We start from the raw sequence: 21,282 nt of genomic DNA, 5'->3' as shown, positions 1-21,282 counted from the left end.
GTGGAGATTCAGGAGGAAGACAGGTGAGATTCCATCCTACAGACTGGAGCAACCTGTTTTCCTTTTCTAGGTAACAGTGGGCAGGGCTTCAATAAAACCTGTATCTAAACTCTTTACAGAGGGTTGGATTTGTTTGATTTGTCAGTTCCTGCATAGACTGAAAGAGTTTGTTTTTCAGATATCTAATATTTTCTTGGTAAACTCACATTCTCTGTAGTCACAGAGTGAAAGTGTGTTGTTTATTTTGCCATTTGTCATTTGTTTATATTGGTATGCTGCTGGTAACTGCGATGCATCAGCTGTCTTCAAGAATATTTTACATATACACGACGAGATGGCAATCATAGGTGAGTTTGGCTGGAATTGTTCTTAACTGAATAGTTATTATCATTCTCTTGATATTGTAAGTTCTGTTTGATAATGTAAAAGTGAAATTGTTCTCCGGCCCTTTAAGTTTTAACAGCAGCAATTGTGCAAATTATTTATAATATTATTTCCATGTATTATTTGTTGAATATTTATATATTTTTATCAAATTGTAATAAGTGTCTGGTTATCCCCTTTAGGTGTTTGACGTGGTAGGATGACGTGATGACCTGGTTTATAACCTGCAGCTTCACATTCCTCCACATATACCTGGTATCATCTAAAGGTTGTGTAAATCAATATCTTTAATTTGTTTTTTACATGGAAATGCAGCGTACCGCATTTTTTGCAAATACTGCAAACACATCAAGATTATGGTGCTGTTCTGTTTATTGTTAGATTGAACTTCTGTCATTCTTTACAACATTTTTATATATATTTTTTGCTTATTTATAGCAATCCTCTTTCCTCCAATGAACCTTACTGTGAACCTGTTGGATTTTATCGCTACCGCTGAATGGATACCTGGACCAGGGAACCCTCCAGGCACCAGATATACCATGGAGTCTATACCTCTACAAAACATGTTTGTAAACTAAAAAAATTCTGCTATATAGCACTACAAGTGTTTCTTGGCTTGTAATCATAGCGGAACCACTTTTAGTGCTATATGGAACCATATTTTGGTGCTTTAGTGGTTCTTCGGTGCTATATACAACCGCTGGGGAACCGTAAAGGGGCTTAACAGGTTCATTATATGGAATCGGTGCTATATAGGACCTCGTTCACGCCAAATAACCCCCGAAGAACCTCTGAAGAACCATTGAAGCACCAAGATATGGTGCCACTTTTAGTGATATATAGCACCAATTCTTTTTTGTGTATACAGTACGTACAGACTATCATTGTAAATTAGTGGCATATGTGACTTGTTTTCGAACATCAAACTGATTTTTTATATTTGCTTCAAAATAATTATGTTTTTTCATGATTGTGATTTGGAATTGCTTGTGTAGATCTGGAGGAAAGTGGAATCGATCTCCAACCTGCTCAGGCATAGCCACACTGAAATGTGACCGGACCTTTGACCAATCCGAAGATCTTCATTGGAATTACTTTCTAAGGGTCAAAACCACGTTTAAAGGGAGGAGCTCCAATTGGACGACTATATCAAAGTCTTTTCAGCCATACGGGGAAAGTAAGTTTTTAATACTCAAATTATTCAGAATCCTTTCACTACAGTTTAAAGGAGAAAAAATGATCTTACTCACCGTCATGTTCAAAAACTGAACATGACTCATTCATCTATGGAAAACCAAAGAAGATATTTTAAGAAATGTTTCAGTGGTCTATACAATGGCAGTCAATGGGGTTCAATGTTGTTTGGTTACCAACCAAACATTCTTCAGGATATCTTCTTTTGTTTTCTGTAGAAGAAAGTAAGCCATAGAGACTTGGAATGACGTGAGAGTAAATTATGAAAGAATGTTTGGGTACTCTACACAAGTGTACACAGCATAATGCTTTTATGATGAATGTTTGACCCTGTGTTTTGTTTGTTACTCTGCAGCTCGCCTGAGCTCCCCAGATGTAAACATCTCAACTGAGCGACACAAGATTTCCATAAATTTCAGCCACAGGCTGGAATTAAATCCATGGACCAAACCCCTGGAATTCCTCATATGTCTCTTTGAGTGCGATTCTGATGGGTTGAACTCTAAGGTAAGTGTACTTTGCCATTACAACTTAGTCAAAAATGTACATGTATGTTTTGTTATTTTATGTGACCCAGTCTGTGAAAACCCAGCTGGCCATTTTTTGTGATGTAAAGGTCCAATGTGTAATTTTATGGAGGATCTATTGAGAGAAATACAGTTGTGTTCAAAATTATTCAACCCCCACTGAAATTGATTGTTTTGGTTGGTTTGACATTGATTATGATCATTCAGTCATCCTGCTTACAATTAAATCAAAGAGGCACGTGTAGGTCAGACAAATATAACATAACATTTATAATGAAATAACCACAAATGTCTTTTCTGAGCTCACATCATTATCAGTTTTATTCAACCCCCAAGTGACATTCAATCTTAGTACAACATCCTTGTACAGTTATAACAGCTTTTAAACGTGAAGCATAGCTTGACAAAAGTGTCTTGCAGCGATCTACGGGTATCTTCGCCCATATCATGGGCAAAAGCCTCCAGTTCAGTCACATTCTTAGGCTTGCGCACTGCAACTGCTTTCTTCCCACCAGAGGTTCTCAATCGGATTTAAGTCTGGTGACTGCGATGGCCACTTCAAAATGTTCCAGCCTTTAATCTGCAACCATGCTCTAGTGGACTTTGAGGTATGCTTGGGATCATTGTCCTGTTGAAAGGTCCAACGTCTTCCAAGCCTCAGGTTTGTGACGGACTGCATCACATTGTCATCCAATATCTCCTGATACTGAAGAGAATTCATGGTACCTTGCACACGCTGAAGCTTCCCAGTACCTGCAGAAGCAAAACAGCCCCAAAGCATGATTGACCCCCCACCATGCTTCACAGTAGGCAAGGTGTTCTTTTCTTCATAGGCCTTGTTCTTCCTCCTCCAAACATAGCGTTGATCCATGGGCCCAAACAGTTCTAATTTTGTTTCATCAGTCCACAGAACACTATCCCAAAACTTCTGTGGTTTGTCCACATGACTTTTGGCATACTGCAGTCGACTCTTCCTATTCTTTGGGGACAGCAAGGGGTGGGCCTGGGAGTTCTGGCATGGAGGCCTTCATTACGCAGGGTGCGCCGTATTGTCTGAGCAGAAACTTCAGTACCCACATCTGACAAATCTTTTCTCAGTTCCTCAGCAGTCACACGGGGACTTTTCTCCACTCTACGCTTCAGGTAGCGCACAGCAGTCGAAGTCAGCATCTTCATTCTGCCATGACCAGGTAGCGTTTCAACAGTGCCCTTTGCCTTGAATTTGCGAATGATGCTTCCTATGGTGTCTCTTGGTATGTTTAACATCTTTGCAATCTTCTTATAGCCATTGCCCTTCCTGTGAAGAGTAATCACCTGTTCTCTTGTCTTCCTGGACCATTCTCTTGACCTCACCATGTTTGTAACCACACCAGTAAATGTCTAGAAGGAGCTGAGTATCACAGTCATTTTAAAGCTGCCTAATTGGTGCTTATTAGGCTTTATTGCTGCTCCCTGATATCCACAGGTGTTTTCAATACCTGATTGAAAACACTTCATTGAACCTCTGTTCTTCAGAGTGGTAGTCTTTAAGGGGTTGAATAATTATGTCAATGAAGAATTCACAAAAGAAACATTTACTACTGTATTACAAAACTAATTGATGTCATTTTAGTTGCATATGGTTCTTTAAGAAGTCCTTGTAGGATTTCATTCTGAATACAATTACAAATGTACACTAAATTCCCTAAAACCATTTACAGCATTGGGGGTTGAATAATTTTGAACACAACTGTACATAACTATTTCTTCATAGGTGTGTAAAGACCTTACATAATGAAGCTTTATGTTTTTATTACCTTAGAATGAGCAATTTTGGTCTATCCACCGCAGGTCCTAAAAGGACAGATTGCTCTACAGAGCGCTAATCGTAAATGTGTTATCTCCTTCAGCAAAGAAGCAAAAATGTGACATTTTAGTTCTGTGCCACCCACAGTAGTGCTTTGGAATTGAGGGGTGGTGTCAGCCGCCAGATGCCCCTAAATTTCATACACTGACTGGACCTTTAATGTTTTCCATATAAAATCATATTTTATAACGTTGAGCTTTCCTGTAACTCAGTAGTAAGAGCATTGCGTCAACAACGCAAGGTCGTGGGCTCGATCCCAGGGGATTGCACATATCTTTGTATAAATGTGTAGGACCTTGCGATGTTAGTCGCTTTGGATAAAAGCGTCTGCCATATGCATAAACGTAAATAATGTAAAGAACATTCTGTGGAAATACAATCTTGATATCTTTAATATTGACTGAGTAAGGCCATGTCAAAGATTGACATCATAGTCAAATTAATGGCTAATATCAAACTTTGATGCTTGTTATCTCAAAATTAGATTGAGAGTTTAGACTGGTTTTTATAGACTGAGTCACATATTTGCTTATATTTTATGATGTGATGTGATGAAAGGATTGTTTGCTCTTATTTTATCATTCCATCGTGGTGTTAAAATAATTGTATGATTAAGTATATATTTTGGTATTGTTATCAACTAAATGCCTTTCTTTATTTTTCTAAAGTTTGTAGCCCAGGCATCAGCCTCAACATCTCCTCATATTTTTCTTGATGTGCCATCTGGCAAGAACTACTGTGTTAATGTTTCTGCTAGTCATCAAAAAGTCTCGCAGAAAAACAACTTCAACGCGACCAGATGTTTCTTTATGTCAGGTAAGAAATTAAGTTCGGTTTTTACAATAACTTGACAGCATCTTTGACACCACACTGATCCCCGTATAATTTGAGAATTTTCCAAAGAGAGTCTGACTTGTATTGAGTCCATTATTTCTTTCATTTGAAATAAAAATATATCTTATTGATACATTAAAACTTGTTTTCAAATCCTACTCTCCCTTTATTACCAGATTCTCCAAAAAGTCATTCAGGTGTAATTGTGTTTAGTGTGGCCATGGTGGCTATTGCAGTCGGGGTTATTTTGACGTCCATCTATATTTACATAAAGATGATTAAAAATAAGGATAGAAGACTTCCAGGAGCTCTGGTATGTACTTTAATTACAATTGTTTATCAAAGGGATAATTCACTCAAAAATGATAATTCTGTCATGAATTATTCACTCTCTAGTTGTTTCAAAAACTGTATGCAATTCTTTGTTCGGCTGAACACGAAAGATAGTTGGAAAAATGTTTACAATCGACAATTCTAAGGTATCATTGACTACCATAGTAGGAAAAATGACAACGGAAGTCAAAATGTGCCCCAGAACTTTTTGCTTTCCTACATTCTTCAAAATATCTTATTTTGTGTTCAACAGAACAAAAAAATAGAAAATAATTTCTCCTACTATCGTAGTCCATGGTAGGAAATATCTTTCTTTGTGTTCATACAACCAAAGTAATGGATATAGGCTTGAGGGTGAGTAAATTAATTTTTGGGTGAACTATCCCTTTAAGAAAAGTCTATTTTTCTTATTTTAAATAAGTCAGAACTTATCCTAAACACAAATCTAATTTGCTGTGTACATTATAACAATCAATTCAAATCAATAATAGGTTTTTAATTATTTAATTGTCATTTACAAATTAGGTTTATTTTTACTTACCATGTTTATTTTTATTTCCAGTTAGTTTTTGCAGGAACTAAAATGGTCTTAAATTTTTGTCCTGAGAAAATACATGTCATTTCATCGATGTGGTCGAATGCAGTTACGAACACAGAGAATGCTTCTGCATCTGAGGAGAATGATTCTCTACTCTACCATCCCAGACAGTGTACAAATATTATCATCAGTCCATCATCTGTTATCAAGCAAGAACCTGCCCTCCATCTACCAGACCCTGTTGAGCAGGCAGAATCCCTGAATCGATGTTTCTCAAATTACATTTTAGCTACTGATTTGGAAGAGAGTGAAGAAAATGTAATATCTGAATACGATAATTGTAATACCCATCTTGGCAACGCAGTCGCATTTATTTCTACCTCAAACCTTTCATTGTCTTCCGAGTCTGAAACACCACAATTACATACTGTGAGGATGAAGCTGGATATAGATGCAGAGGAAATAGAGAGTTGGGGTGACGAGGAGGATGATGTCTCATTCTGCGATGATTCTTTCTCAAATGGCGGCTACGAGCCAAGGGTTAATCCAAGAGTTTCTTAAAGTGGATGGGTTTCATGATATTTAAAATGTTTAAAGGAATAGTTCACCTAAAATTCTGTCATCTTTTATTCACCCTCATATGGTTCAAACCATGTATATGACTCCCTCTTCACAAAAGAAAATATTTTGACATAACGGTCAATTAACACTGAAATAATATTTATTTGGGGGTGAACTATCTCTTTAAGACCACACGAGTTCAGACCTGCTGGACATGCAAGAACTCCCTTATCAAGAATTCATGACCTACCAGATCAGACTCGGTACACGGATACATTTTTGAACACTTGAGCCAGCAAGCAGTGAAGTGGAACTCTTTCTGACAGAGTTGGACGAAACATTGGACCCAACATCCAGTATTATGGAAGAATATAATAATAAATAAATGTGCACTCAACACTTTGATAACAGACTCTCGGTGTTACATGAAGCAGTTTAATATCTGATCAACCTGGAAGCTGGCCTTTTACTGTTTTATTTGAAATGTTACTCATGTTCTAACCTGTATTTTGACTTATTTAAATATCAATAATGACTGCATCCCACACTGTGTTATAACACTATTAGTGTATGGCATCTTTGTGCCTGTGACTCCATTTTTCGTTTCTCAAAAAAAGACAAAAAAATGTATGCTATACATTTATTTATGTGTATGACATGAACAGTTTTGTTGAAAATAAATAGTGGTAAACATTAATGTGCAATAACACCAAAATGAAGTACAATAAATTGATTTCTATTTACACACTTTGTGATTTCAGAAATTATTTACAAAAAATACAAAAGTGGAAACACCATTTTTCTATATTGTACCATCTCCACAACTACTTGAACTGTCCTCCAATTAATCTGACCCAAAAAGTGAAGAGAAGAAGCTTTTCCTTCCATCTTCCCCACGTACACGCAGAGACCTTGAAGTGCGAGTCCCTCTCTGGAAGCCTGTCCGTTCTTCCTCCTTATGCTTTTCCCTCTCTTCCTGTTGAAGTTGAACCTGATGGCAGATCACCAGCCGCATGTCCTCCTGGCACACAAATTTGCAAGTCAATTTAAGGAAAAGAACAGGCATTTTTCCAAGACGAGTGAGTGGTGTTTCCACATGCAAAACTAAATAACTATGCTTGTTGCTAGTCTGTTCTGGGTGGTTTCTTACTGGTCAGTGTAGAAAGAGCCAATACCACTGTGATATTCTTTTATCTAGATATTGCTCAGTTCCCTTTTTCAGATATTTTAGCAGTTATAAAGTGATAGTGCACCCAAATAGGAATTATGAATTATGCGATTATTTACTCACACTTCACCTGCTCACCCGTTCGCTTTTGTATCATAGGGAATGGATGCTGGATTTTTTTTTTTTTAATTATTATTATTATAATTTTTTGTGGTTGAATAAAGTCATACAGGTTTAAAATGAAATGAGCAAATGATGCTAGATAAACAAGTAAAAAAAAAAGATGCTTTGACAACCAACAAAATCTAATGTACATACACTACTTTTCAACCGTTAAGGATCACCTATATTTTTATATTTTTAATATCACAACTCAACTCAAAACTTTACAATGACGAATGTAAAATCCAAAAATAAAACTACAATTTGTAAAAATTGCTTTGGATAAAAGTCAAGCATCTGCTAAATGAATTAATAAAAAACATAATATTTAACCTTAGCCTACAATTTAAAAGATTTATAAGAACTTTTCAGTCAAGTGGACCTAAACATTTTTGTCTCACTGTATATCAAAACTACACCAACCTGCCAAGACTCGACTTCCTGTGACAGCGCCACCTTGTGCTTTATGGTGTTCAGGAGCTGCTGGTTCAGTGCATCACGTTCTTGCCGGGCCAAGATAGTCTCCTCCTCCAAGGCACTATATCAGTGACAAAGCGAGAAGAAAGCAAAACATATTGTTTGAAACAATAGATGTCAAATTCCAGTCTTTTACACCCATATGTGCCCCCTCCCTCAGTCACAAATAGACAGGTTATCACTGCCACAACACGAAACTTGAAGAACAAAACCACACCTTCCACAGAGTATGAGTCTAACAAGCTGCACATTTATTCAGTTCTTACCTGTATGCAGGTTTACCAGGACTGTTACGAAATGGCTTGATCTCAACCCTCAGCTTTTCTAATTCAGTTTCTCTGGAATGTAACTGGTGATGGAACAATATGTTAGATACACTGTCTATTAAGAGTATTTACATGTTGTTGTGATGATGTCATCACATTAAGTCATGAGGGCTAACCTCTTCTTGCAACCTCTGAATCTCCTCCTCTTTTACTTGTAGAATGGCCGAATGGGCAAGGATGGTTTCTTTGGCCTGTTGAAGATTAAAAGAAAAATGAAACTCAAGTAAACCCAAAGACTTAAAGGAACAGTTCACCAAACATTTTAATTCTTTCATCATTACTAACCCTTAGTTGTTTCAAATCTGTATACATTTCTTTGTTCTGCTGAACATAGAGAAAGGTCTTTGAAAGAACGGTTGTAACCAAAATGTTCTTGGCCACCACGGACTACCATAGTAGGAAAATTGCTTTATATTTTTCTTTGTTCTGATGAACACAATAGAAGATATTTTGAAGAATGTAGGAAAGCCAACAGTTCTAGGGCACTTTTGAATACCATTGTCATTTTACAGATACAGATTTGGAACAAACTAAGTGATGATCAAATTTATATTTTTGTGTGAACGGTCCCTTTAAAATAGAAGACTTGTATCACGTTTGGCAGGGTCATGCACACACTGCATTTAAATTTCCGTTGAGTAAGACAGTTGGGATTTGTTACACAGGAAAATGAAAGCATTTGCCAAAAGTGACCATAAACATCCATTTTTTACTTTTGTTGTATTGCAAATAACCAGAGTCAACTTCAATTTGCTGGATTTCAAACAGTTTATTCAACATCTTGATCTAATATTATCCGATTTAACATGTGCTTTAGTGGAATTTTTTTTATTGTATAAGTGGCCATGGGATTCCTGTAAAAGTGTTCACTAGGACCAAAGACATTGAAACATAGAGATGGAGGAAACTTGCTTGGTGTGAGTATTCAAGTTGAAGACAAGCAAATTTTGTTTCGGAATGAATTTTCTGGATTTACATCCTTAATAACATCCGAAGTTATTTGTAGTTGTATACTGTAGCACACACTATGCAGATTGACTATAAATACGGTCGTCACGTCCTGATTTTTAACAACAACGAAGCATATTTGGATGCTTTTCTCACATGGGTAAATATATTTGGATGCTTGTTCCACCTGTGTAAATAAATCTAAGTGTGAACTCAACTGAAAGTGGTGAAAGTGGAGTGGAAACATTATTTATCTCCTGTGTGTCCAAGGGTCTAGTAATGAAAAGATGAGTGTGAGGTCATTTTTATCTAACTCAAAGCATGCACACCTAGGTACATTTTCTATGAAGCCCTTTTCCTAAGAACCAGTGACCACCAGCCTACGCTACTAGTAAGGGTGAGAGCTACCTGAGACTGCTGGATCTCACTCTGAAGTGACAAAGGGAAGCAGGTAGCCTCCCCCAGACTGGCCTCTTCTCCCAAGGCTTCAACTTTTTGCTGTAGGGTGCGGTTGAGTGTGCGCAGCTGAAACACTATGCTGTGTTCCTGTTCCAGCTGTGAAAGAGCCAGAGACAGCCAGACTGAAACTCTACAAGTGTGGATGCTCGCAGTCTAGGGTCTGTGAAGTCTGACCAGCGCTCAAAGCTTGAAACGTGGACTGCATCCCAATTGGCAAAAGAGTAGGGCTGCGCAACAATTCGTCACGACTAATAGTTTGCAGAATAAAAAGTTTTGTTTACATAATATATGTGGGTGTTCTGTGTATAATAATTAACACAAATGCATGTATAGATTTAAGAAATATTTACATGTGAATACATTTTTATATCATTTATATTGTATATTTATATTTAATATATAAATATATTTTTTGCATAAAATTATCCATGCATGTGTTTTCTTATATATACATACTCATTCTACACTGTACACCCATATATATATATAAAGTAAACACAAACTTTTATTCTGCAAATTATTTATTGCAACGAATCATTATGCAGCAATATTTATATGGCATATTACTAAAAAGTGTGCGACTTTCAGATTAGACCAATATCAAAAAAAATCTATAAACGTGAGAACGTAGGAACTCATTACGTTTCAAATAAAATATATACAAAATTGACTTTGACATAAGGAAAGTCTTTTTTAATCACAAGCAGCTGTTTGTGACAAAAATCTGTAGAATTTGCTGGAGGGGTGACAGGGTGTGACATACAGTACGTTACTCACTGGCACGCCAAAACCTAATCTCTCCTAGCTGTTCTTAAATGTTGCAAACCTAGCAGTTACATGATGCTGATTCATTTTTATTTTTTAGGGTTAGGTTTGTTGTTAGTGTTAGCAGACAGAAAAATTCAAGGGAGAGAGATGACATGACTCGAACCTGTGTTTCCAAGAGCATGTGCACCACCCACTATGCCACGGCTTACATTATTTATTACATGCAAATACGAAAAGGATGCAAGCAGGGGCATTGAGGTGTAATGTTCATGCATTTTTTTTTTTTAAACCAATTTACTAATTCCATGCATGTTCCAATATTGTCTTACTACACACTCAGACACATGAACTCATATTACTAGTCAAGTACAGACAGTACTTTTAGTGTGCAGTACAATTATGCAGATTGGGAAGCAGCCCTGGTGCAGCTTCACATTAACCCCCCCCAAAAAAAATCACATCTGTTTGATGTATGTGTTAAAAAGGGCTTTCAAACGATTAATCGCATCCAGAATAAACATTTGTGTTTACATAATATATCTTTATTTTGTATATAGATATATATACATAAATATATACATATTAAGGAAATATTTACATGTATTTATTTATATATTTTCTTAAATATAGGCTTGTATGTGTATGTTTATAATACAAAATGAACATGCACAGTACACAGACATATATTATGTAAACGCAGATATTTATTCTGGATGCGATTAATCGAGATAAATCGTTTGACACCCCAGGTGTTAATGCATATGTGCGTTTATTCACATTGTACTGTATATTGCATTTGTATGACACCAAATATTATCTTATCCTACCTAGGAATCCCATCCCCTAGTCATATTAAGAGAGCATTATCACCTCAGTGTCTTTATCCTTTAGGGTGGTTTGTAGTTCCATCACTCTCTCTCTCAATTCATCCCTTTCAGACCTCAGACGGTCATTGTCTTCTTGAGCTGATTTCAGCCGGTCGTCCATATGAGCACAGCGCTCTTTCAGAACCCGGTTCTGTGATAAGAAAAGAGAGCAAATGATAAAATCAGTTATTCAATACGCTACATTTCAAATTACACAAATGATGAACCATACAACGGCTGTACCCATTGACTTGCATTGGTTTTGTGTTTATACAACAGAATTGGATGATTACTGCCGTTGTTGGGTTACCAATTTTCTTAAAAACATCTTTAGTGTTCTGCATACCAAATAAAAGAAATACAGGTATGAAATGAGGGTGAGTTAATGATGAGAGAATTTTCATTTTTAGGTGAACTACAACTTTAACCACTTCTGTAAATGGATCAACCAAAACCAAAAATCTTAAAATTATCAAATATAATTGGTCTGCTCTGTATCAGTTTACTTGACAACTTGGACCATTATGTCTCGAGTCCTTGGCTGATTTATACCTCTGCTTGCAGACTGTCCAGTCTAGCAGAGCTTATGGATTTGCTGAAACTAGTATCCTCCATTTCTTCTCTCAAAGTACGAAGTTCACTCCGTAACGTGTGTTCTAAAGCCACAGCCTGCAAGAGAGAAATTTCAGACAAATCAAGCATTTCTTCTGGGCCTTCTTACATCAATGATGTCCCTCTTATAACAGACACCTAAACTCGCTCTTCTGCATTCCCAACCCTGTATTCTAACATTATCATTAGGTCTCTAGAAATGTTTTCCCCAGTTACAGCTGGATGCCTCTGAAAAGATTTAGTAAAATTGTATGGATGCATGTTTTTGATAAATAAACAAAGGTTCTGATTGTTCACCTCCGCTAGCTGTTCCACAAGTTTTTGGTTGTGATTGGACAGCTGAGTAAGCTGCTCGCTCTCCTCACGACGCCGGTCGCGACTCTGAAGGTGTTTTTGGTCCAGCTGCTCGCTTAGCGCTGTGATGTCAGCCTGTAGTTCTGCTTCCCGCTGACTTGCCTCGAGGTCCCGCACATCCAGACGTCGCTGCACAATGTGTTTCTCTTGCTGAGTGGCCTGTTATATGAAGAAAAAACACCCAGTTTCTTGATTGAACATTTTTTTAACACTATTTTCAATATTTCTTTGGTATATTAATGAATATTTCTGGTCCATCAAATGATGGGATAAAAGAACAGGTGTCTCTATGATTATAAATCTGTGATTCAAACTTACTTCCAAAGGACAGTTTCTTAATGATAAAATTAACTAAAATAAATATAAATTTTACACAGAGCATTATTTATTTTTAATATCAATAAATATAGCGTGAATAAAATTATCCAGAATTTCTTGGCCATGACAACAATGTATTGAATATCAGAAACTTGCTTTTGATGATGATGTGTGTACTCTATGCGATAATAATAATAATAATTATTATTATTGCTGTTTATTAGAGAATTGTACAATGTGTTTTTCTTGGGTTATGATTTTATTGAGAAAATTAACCAGAAAAACTGTCAGCATCTTTTTATAACATAAAGACTCTTACAGATCCACATCAGGTCAACCCATTTTTAAATTCGTACCTCCATCTCCCTCTCCATCTGCTCCAGCTGGGCAGCCAGCTCCTCATTTTTCTCCAGCAAAGCTTGTCCCACTTCTGCAGCCAAAATCAAGTCCTTCTCTAAAAGTGTCGGGCTACGGTCATCCTGAGGCGAGGCCAGCAGATCATCCGCCGGAGCCATGATCCGGTGACTGGAAGACAAGTTTGATGAAGAGAACGGAAAGAAGGACTCCTCCAGGATGGGAGAAGGAAGACTGTCCTTTTTGGAGGAATACATCAGTTCTTCTTTTGATGATCCGCACTTCCGTCGACCTTCCCGATCTTACAGCTTTTGTCAGAAGTTGCTTACTTGCATCTTAGGTTTCTTTAAGTAGGAAAAGTAAATGTAAAGGATATCCAATCCTATGGCCCGTATTCTCCCTATATTAGGATTCTCGTTTGCACTGAAACTGACACCTAATAATGTTCCTTTTCTTATGCACCTGGCTGGGTTTGTCCGTCCTTTGAAACCAGTTTGTGTCACATCGAGGGAGTAACTTAAGGTGTATCGAGGTTGAAACTTCCTCCAAGGGTGAAATCCTCAATCCTTATTTATTATCTTTGACCGTGGTTGCATAATTTCCTGCGGACAAAAACATGTTGAAACATGAAATAATTGTGATGCCACTTGGTCTCATTACTTACAAAACAATGCAGGTGAGTGTATTCATTCACAATATCTGTCTCCCCTGAGCTTACATTTTACTCTATAATGTTTCCCTACAAACAATGGAAGAGACATTGGTATGACACTATATCCAGCATTACCTTGAAGCCCTATTGTTGTCCATGAGCTTCTTTTGTGTACATGATCAACATAACAAAGTTTCAGTGTTTCTCTCACATTCCTTTAGTCAGCCATTCAAGAAGACTGCTCCGTGGCCGAGTGACTACACCCCTTACGATGGATAAACAGGTTTTATAGGTAAGCAATTCAGAGCTGACTCTGATCAACACGAAAAAGCGGCAGATATCGTTATATTCAGTATATATAAAAAGTTGTTTTGCTTCCTGAAACGAGACAGTCCGCTTCCCTGTCTGTGGCTCGGGATGGAGGAAACAGGCATAGGATGACACAAACTGACGTCATGTAAACCAGCACCTGTTTCGGGTGTTTCAAAGCTATCCACTAGTACTGATTATACTAAAATAATCATTAAGCATTTAAGCTGTTGAAACGTTTTAATGGTGCAATGTTTACACGAAAACCCCAAACAAATCGAACAGTTCGTATCAACTAGCTACAAGTTACGTCTTAATGAAAATAACTTTTATTTGTTATATTTAAAATGGTTATTTCGTAAGTCGGCAAGAAATCGTTCACTAGGAGCGTTCATGAATGCAGCCACTGTGTATATTTAGTACAAATAACGCTTTGTATTTCTCACCTGGGAAGTTCCTGATCCAATCTTGGCAGGCAGGGTGACAGGGAGGTACTACTGGTCGCCTTGGAAGCGCTGCTGTGCTGCTTGTTATGCCACACCCTCCTATAGCGTCAGCAGCGGAGTGGGAGGAGCAAAACCCCCTTTAAAAAAGCAGGTGACGCTGATAACACGCATGACGTCCAGGTGACAGATTTGGAACCAAGGTATTTTTATTCTTTGCTGTGTGTTTTAGATTTCATATCCACAAAATCAAATAACCGAAAATGTAAGTAATTAAGTAATCAAAAGCCTGTATTTATAACTAGTGTTTAAAAACGAAATTAAAAACAAGCATCATTTCTAAATAAATAATAAATACAACTTCTTAACACAAGCCTACTTAATCTTATATATATATTATAACTACACCTGCTGTTTTTAATCCAAATGTACTATACTTCTATCTCTTTGCTGTTTTTGTGTTAAAGGGATACTTCACCCAAAAATGAAAATTCTGTCATCATTTAATCACCTTCAAGCTTTTCCAAATCTGTATACATTTCTTAGTTCTGATTAACACAGAGTAAAATATTTTGAAGAATGCTTACAGCCAGACAGACTTTGCCCCCTATTGACTCCCACACTATAATGTTGTCATTAATAAAAACATTAAGTTATCATAACTTAACATTATGTAAAATACCACATTTTGGCATCAAAACTTAAACAAATGTGTTTAATCAAATTATTTGGAAGCAAAAACTTTTCGAATTAAGATTATAAATGTTATGAACTCAAAATGTTAAATTGTTTAAATTATTTTCAATGTCTTGATTGGTCGTTTTAGTCGTATGCCTTAAGGAACGTGGTCGGCATTACATAAGGCAGTAATTTTTTGGTTTTGTGAATCTGACGAGGAGAATCAGGCATATCACTTGAGGGAATGTGAATTTTTAGTGGTAAGTACATGTTAAAACGCATACACTTTCCCATTTTCCTCTCTGAGAAGCACTAACAAATAGGCTGTCGTCGTGAAGAAACATTAGGTCTTAAAAGAGCGTTGTCGTGAGGACTCACTAAAGAACACCGATGAGGTAAAGGTAAAGTACATGTGTACATTTTGCTTAACCTTAGTTGCCCTACAATGATTTTGTGGGTTATAAATACTTTCCGGTTTTCTGCATATAGGAAAAATTACTTCAGCATTTTTTTGTTCTGTTGGACACAAAAGAAGATATTTTGAAGAATGTAGGACAGCAAACAGTTCTTGTGTACTTTTGACTACCATTGTATTTTTTCCTACTATGGTAGTCAATGGGGGGCAAAATGCGGTTATAAACAATCTTCCAAATATTTTTCTCTGTGTTCATCAGAACAAAGAAATTTATACAGATTTGGAACAACTCGAAGGTGAGTAGATGATGTCAGAATTCTCATTTTTGGGTGAAATATCTCTTCAAGACAAACACTTTGTTGGGAGCTTTAGATGTAGCTAATATTTTTTAGACATTTGGGTAAAATTATTTCTAATTTCAAAGTCGATTAATCCCTCATCCACACAGATCTTTGTTAAGTTTTTATTTTATATTCTTTCATTTACAATATGTACAATGTAAAAAAAACACTGCAGTTCTCTTTTGTTCCTATATTTTGTCAACAATACACTTTATGTAGTCTATAGGTTGCATGCCAAAGAATAGTCGGCTAGAAGAATTTGATGGGTGACTTGTCTCATACAACAATACAACATTCCATTTAAAAGTTTCACAATTTTTTAGTGACAGGGTCTGAAGGTGTATTAAAGGCACATGGTGGTCAAACACTTTATAAATAAAGATTTACCACAAACTCGTTACATTATTTTTATCCTGTATGTCTCTTTAATCTCATAAAAATGATTTCCGCATATAAATTTACAATAAGGCCTAGAGATAGATTGTGCTTCCTGCATAAGACCCTAAAAGGAATGAATTGTCATTATAATCACATTTAGAACTACTGTCTACAAACATCATTTTATATATTAGTTTCAACCTACTATTTTTCAGCTTTCATAAAATGTAGAATAGGAAAGTCAAATGTTTTTCACATGGTCAGATGTACTGTTGACTCAATAAATAAATGAACCCATTCATCGGCTGTTAGGAAACCTGGTTTGGTTCCTCTCTGTGGTTGAAGTCACCGACAACACTCACAGAGAGCGGCTTGGTATAAACTTTTAAGAAAAAAACAAACTACCTTTAGATATAAAATATGCAACTAGGCCTTTTTCAACTGTGAAAGGACAGTTTGTTCAACTAATGGCAACAGTCTTGGTCTCTGTACCTAGGTGCTATGGGATCTCTCACCATAGTAAAATAAATTGAGTCTGTATTGATGAGGCTAAACAGGAATAACACCTTGTAAAACCAATTTGAAAATCAAACATTTCCTGTGTTCTAAACTTTAAAAACTTCTTAACTAATTTTGTGTATACCCTGAATGAAGCTTTTGCAACAGGCCCCAGATTTTATAACTAACGTTTTGTGTAACAAATAAAATCAGTCTACCTTAATGTTTGCTTTGATTATTGCTGGCAAAAACAGATTGAAACATTATTATGTAATATTACATTAATATAATATTATTATATATTACTATATACCATTTTGTGTGATTATTGTTGCCAAGTGATTCACGCACCGGATATGAAGGATTTTGTTTTCGATTTTGCATTTTAATTGCAAATGCATTGACAATTTTGTCCCCTTGTTGTAGAGTTGACCATTGAATATTCATATTTTGTATATTATATAACAACACATACTTTTAACTGAATTATTTCTATACTTTCTAAAAGGGGAGGAGCCTTACTTTAACTTGCCTCCTCCGAAATGAACCTTACTCCGCTATTCGAACAAACTAAGAATCAACCACACAAATGGAGGGACACTGTGCTAACTGGACTCTTCTCGTGGTACTGTGCTGCCTACTGCCACCGTCAACTCAGGCTGGCAGACAAATGCCAAAGATCTCCGACAAGAAGCTATGCGCTGATTCAGAATGTAGCCGTGAGTACTGCAAACATATTTACATTCATGTTACAATTTTTGAGGGGGAACTTAATTTAATGTCATTTCAAATTTGTACAACAAAACTTAGAAGAAGTTTAGACATATAAGAGAACGTTTCTATTTTAGATATATCATACCTGCTCACATTATTTTTGAAAGTTTTAAATCACTGTTTTGTAGAGTTTTTCAATGCAGCCTCTTAGTTAATATTAGCTCTTAACATACTATAAATGCACACATAATAACAATAAAAGAAAAATACTCTTATATTAAGTATAGCAAACTAAACAGTCCAGTTGTGTAATGATTTATGCCTATTTTACCTTTAAACTGTATGATTGTGTGTACACAGATCCCATTCTCATTGCTAGAGCCCTGCAGGATTATTATCCACAAGACTGTCGCTTCATTCCAATCCACCAAGGCCAGTCTGTCTATGTCTACTCAATGCTGAAAGACCGTGGGAATCTTTTCTGGGCTGGCAGTGTAAGTAGTATATTATTCTGTGATCCAATCCATGCTTTCTTGTCCTGACAAAACAAGCAAAAACAACATTTCCCCTGCAAAACTGAAGTTCCAAGAAGATAACTATTTCTAAAGGTTCAAGGGTCGTATTATGGAGACCAGGAGGCTCGTCTGGGATATTTCCCGAGCAGTGTTGTTGAAGAAACTCATCCGCTAATGCCTGCTGAGGTTGAGGTCAAGACTGATGTGTGTACCGTTCTTCTATATGAGAAACAAAAATCAATTTGGTGCATGAATTATTACACATAACGATTCTATAAGGTGATGTTTAATAGAAATTATCCTTTATCTTTACAGAAATGGGACTTCTACTGCTACTAAGTTATTCAGCCAGGTTGCAGCTTACAGGAATTTGAGCATAATTCTTGGCTCCACTCTGCACTTTACAGTTGCAGTTTTTCTACTTGTATTAAATGTAGTAACTTACCTAAGGGTACTATTCAATTAAAGAAAACATATATTACTGTGCAGAAGCTTGATAAACTGTAAATGCATGTTGTTGCAGTAGTTTGAATAAAAAAAGGAGCAGCTGCTGTTTCCTTGTATGTCTGAAATCATTGATACTGACAATCATGTGATGTTTTGGTAATGTCAAGAACAACATAAAATCAATTGTTACTCAAGCAAGAAATGATTGCGTTTACTCGTCATTATCTAGATGACACTTTCGCAGGTATTTGGTTTCTAGCCCAAGGTTGCGTCATGTGCGTTTCCATGGAGAGCAATGGCAGCTCAACAAGGGTGTATTATATCGCGAGCCTGTAGCAAGGTGAGTGCATGTACATTTAGAAAATACAGCTTCAGTCTTCTTAATCGAATAAAGTATTTGTTTGGTTTTTTTTGTTTAACTGAAAATTATATCTGTCCACTTTTTTAACAATTGTAATGCCTTGCTGTGATATTGTGATAAACTGGAAATGTAGGCTAACTGTTTATTTTAGACACAGTAACAGATTCTAAGAAAAATATGAGCATCTAAATTATCTTACAGTGAAATCAAATAAGTTGATATAAATAAGCCTACATATTCACTAGGGATTTAAAGATTCACCGTGATCCGCCTGAAAATCGATTATAATATGTGGCGATTCAAGTCGGTGAGACGTTATAAAAATCCCAGTACATATTTTGAACGGCAGGGGCCGCTGTTTTTCTACAAACTTGGTAAACGTGGATGTGCTGATATTTCTTAACAAAGTAAAAGTTAGGAATAGCACATACAAAGTCTTGGTTTGTTTGTATTAAAGTGATTTTTGATTATTATTATGTTATTCGATTTGGGATTTGTTTTAAACTGGAATTTAGTTTTGTTGTTTGAAATAAATTATTGTGCAGCATTGGAGAAATAATAAAAGGACAGTTGGTCATTTAAAATTTCAACTCATTCTGTAAAAATTCGTGATAAAATCGCATCGCGAGATCAGAATCGTGAGTGAATCGTTACATCCCTAATATTCACATTACAATTAAGTTGAGCATTTAATAAACTTAAAAATCCTGAAAAGTCATTCACAAACATGACGGCCTTCTCAGAATTGATGGAATTTCTGCTCCACACACATACAACAAAAATCAGCATTTGCTTTGCAAATATTCTCTTTACAAATTAAAAGTCTTTACCAAAACCATTACCTGACAGACTGCTCATGCAATTTATTCTGTATTATTTTATAGCTCAAAATAAGTGGCTTTCTCCTTTGACGATGTCAAATAAAAGCAATGAATATTCTCGGATACAAAGCTCCCCTCCGTTTCATCACATGCTTCGAGCATCTGGGCAAGGTGAAGTCTGGTATGATTTAACCGACGAAGAGAAATTTCGCCGGTACGGTTGGCGTTGTTCAACGAACGAAGACTTGTACTCAAATGTCACCCTCATTGGCAACTGGTATGAAGAAAGGTTCGACACTCGCCGTAATGTGGCGTTACGACGCCCCCTACCGCATCAGGTTGGACCTGTTCTATAAGATACGTTGCTCATTTTTTACACTGTGGCCTAAATTAAGTTTTGCCTTCATTGTTATCTAACGCAGCTACATTAAAACATTCATAGGTGTACACAGCTACTTTTGTATCTATTGTACTCAACATCCATTTTTTTTCTCTACAGTTCTCTCACTATTTTGAGACCACATATTCTTCCAGCTATAACAAAGATGATCACCAGCCAATTTACAAAAGTATGTTTTCTTGAACAATTAGTTTGCCATAAACCTTTTAAAAAGATGATGCATTTTAAAGACATTTTTATTTTATCAGCACTGAAAAAGGAGTCCAGAAGCTTCCCTAACCACCAGCCAGAACTCGACCCTCCACACATGAAATGTGTACCAAATTCCTCTTATAGACTGGATTTCAAAGAACCTCCCCAAAATGTAGAGACCTCAGTGATGAGGAAATCTGGTTTCGTATTCTCACATTAAAAAATTTAGTTTCAATGTTTCCTTTTCAGCTGCAAGAACCATCTTTAAACACCTTCTTGTACTTAAGTAACCTTTATAGTTTTTGTTTAAAATCTCAATTAACTGTCCTCTGCATTCACTTTTCGTGTTTCGGTTTCAATATTTGATAACAAACCCACAATTTAAGATACAGATACGAACCAAGTATTTAACTTATATTAAAATAAACCTTTTGGGGTTTCTTTGACTTTGAGAATAAAGCCTGCATTGTCACACTTTGAGTGGCTACAGAATTTATTATTAATTATTTCACAACATCACGTTAACTGCATGCTTGAATCTGAATAATGCGGAAAGTAAAAAGTGTTTTAAAATGCCTCAATGGCTCTTCCCACTATTTCCTAGTTGTTAAAATGCAGCAGTTTCAACAGGCCTTTATTTGAGTTATGGGTGATAAAAAATATGAGGAAATTAAGCTATTTTTCCCAAGTGTTTATCAGAACCCCTTTAGATTAGTTTGCTTATCACAAATATACTGATACAGCTCGGTATTAGCAGCTTTACTGTTTTTGAATAAGTGAGCCATTGCTGAAAAAAATGAATTGTCTCACTGATTGTAAACACTGTGAGTTTCTGGTGCTTATTCATACAAGCACACATAGACAAACACACAAAGGTTCAATCTCAGCTCAAATTATGCTAAAAAAAGATCCCATTCTCAACAATGAGATTCAAACGGCCCTTTAACACTTTTAACTCGATGCTATAAGCAATGTTTTAGGCTTAAGGTGTAGCACCGGTGTAACCATACATAATAAAACCATACATACAAAATATTAAGGACAAATGATGTGCTCTGGTCCCAATATCCAGCATTAAATGAAAAA

At 36.2% G+C, this 21,282-nt stretch overlaps 4 protein-coding genes across 7 annotated transcripts; 3 read left to right on the top strand and 1 right to left on the bottom strand.

Moving 5' to 3' along the window:
* The first annotated feature begins 137 nt into the window (after positions 1-137).
* crfb12 (cytokine receptor family member B12) lies at positions 138-6,965 on the top strand. Its single transcript, XM_056746741.1, has 8 exons — positions 138-347; positions 567-652; positions 823-952; positions 1,383-1,564; positions 1,937-2,088; positions 4,623-4,770; positions 4,965-5,101; positions 5,684-6,965. Exons 2-8 carry the CDS (start codon positions 592-594, stop codon positions 6,218-6,220), a joined length of 1,347 nt encoding a protein of 448 aa, XP_056602719.1. The 5' UTR covers positions 138-347; positions 567-591; the 3' UTR covers positions 6,221-6,965.
* bicdl2 (BICD family like cargo adaptor 2) lies at positions 6,847-14,540 on the bottom strand. 3 transcript variants are annotated; one of them, XM_056746742.1, is made up of 10 exons: positions 14,440-14,540; positions 13,035-13,634; positions 12,304-12,519; positions 11,947-12,063; positions 11,399-11,545; positions 9,710-9,856; positions 8,470-8,544; positions 8,294-8,376; positions 7,974-8,088; positions 6,847-7,241 (listed from the first exon to the last, which is right to left on the bottom strand). In XM_056746742.1, exons 2-10 carry the CDS (start codon positions 13,287-13,289, stop codon positions 7,065-7,067), a joined length of 1,332 nt encoding a protein of 443 aa, XP_056602720.1. In that variant the 5' UTR covers positions 13,290-13,634; positions 14,440-14,540; the 3' UTR covers positions 6,847-7,064. The 3 variants fall into 3 exon arrangements, with proteins under 3 accessions (XP_056602720.1, XP_056602721.1, XP_056602722.1); XM_056746743.1 differs by lacking the exon at positions 14,440-14,540 and adding an exon at positions 13,820-13,968; XM_056746744.1 differs by lacking the exon at positions 9,710-9,856.
* Positions 14,512-18,525, top strand: mia (MIA SH3 domain containing). Of its 2 annotated transcripts, XM_056746746.1 has the most exons (5): positions 14,512-14,639; positions 17,255-17,465; positions 17,821-17,954; positions 18,069-18,179; positions 18,291-18,525. In XM_056746746.1, exons 2-5 carry the CDS (start codon positions 17,336-17,338, stop codon positions 18,312-18,314), a joined length of 399 nt encoding a protein of 132 aa, XP_056602724.1. In that variant the 5' UTR covers positions 14,512-14,639; positions 17,255-17,335; the 3' UTR covers positions 18,315-18,525. The 2 variants fall into 2 exon arrangements, with proteins under 2 accessions (XP_056602724.1, XP_056602725.1); XM_056746747.1 differs by lacking the exon at positions 14,512-14,639 and having other exon boundaries at positions 16,050-17,465.
* A 95-nt stretch (positions 18,526-18,620) lies between these two features.
* On the top strand, positions 18,621-20,435 carry cfap68 (cilia and flagella associated protein 68). Its single transcript, XM_056746745.1, has 4 exons — positions 18,621-18,762; positions 19,668-19,942; positions 20,104-20,173; positions 20,253-20,435. The coding sequence occupies exons 2-4, from the start codon at positions 19,697-19,699 to the stop codon at positions 20,414-20,416; spliced, it is 480 nt and encodes a 159-aa protein (XP_056602723.1). The 5' UTR covers positions 18,621-18,762; positions 19,668-19,696; the 3' UTR covers positions 20,417-20,435.
* The last annotated feature ends 847 nt before the right edge of the window (positions 20,436-21,282 follow it).

The sequence above is a fragment of the Triplophysa dalaica genome, chromosome 4 (assembly GCF_015846415.1).
Source record: "Triplophysa dalaica isolate WHDGS20190420 chromosome 4, ASM1584641v1, whole genome shotgun sequence".
NCBI lineage: Eukaryota > Metazoa > Chordata > Actinopteri > Cypriniformes > Nemacheilidae > Triplophysa > Triplophysa dalaica.
Note: the sequence above shows the minus strand (reverse complement) of the source record. Positions and strands in the feature narration are given on the sequence as shown.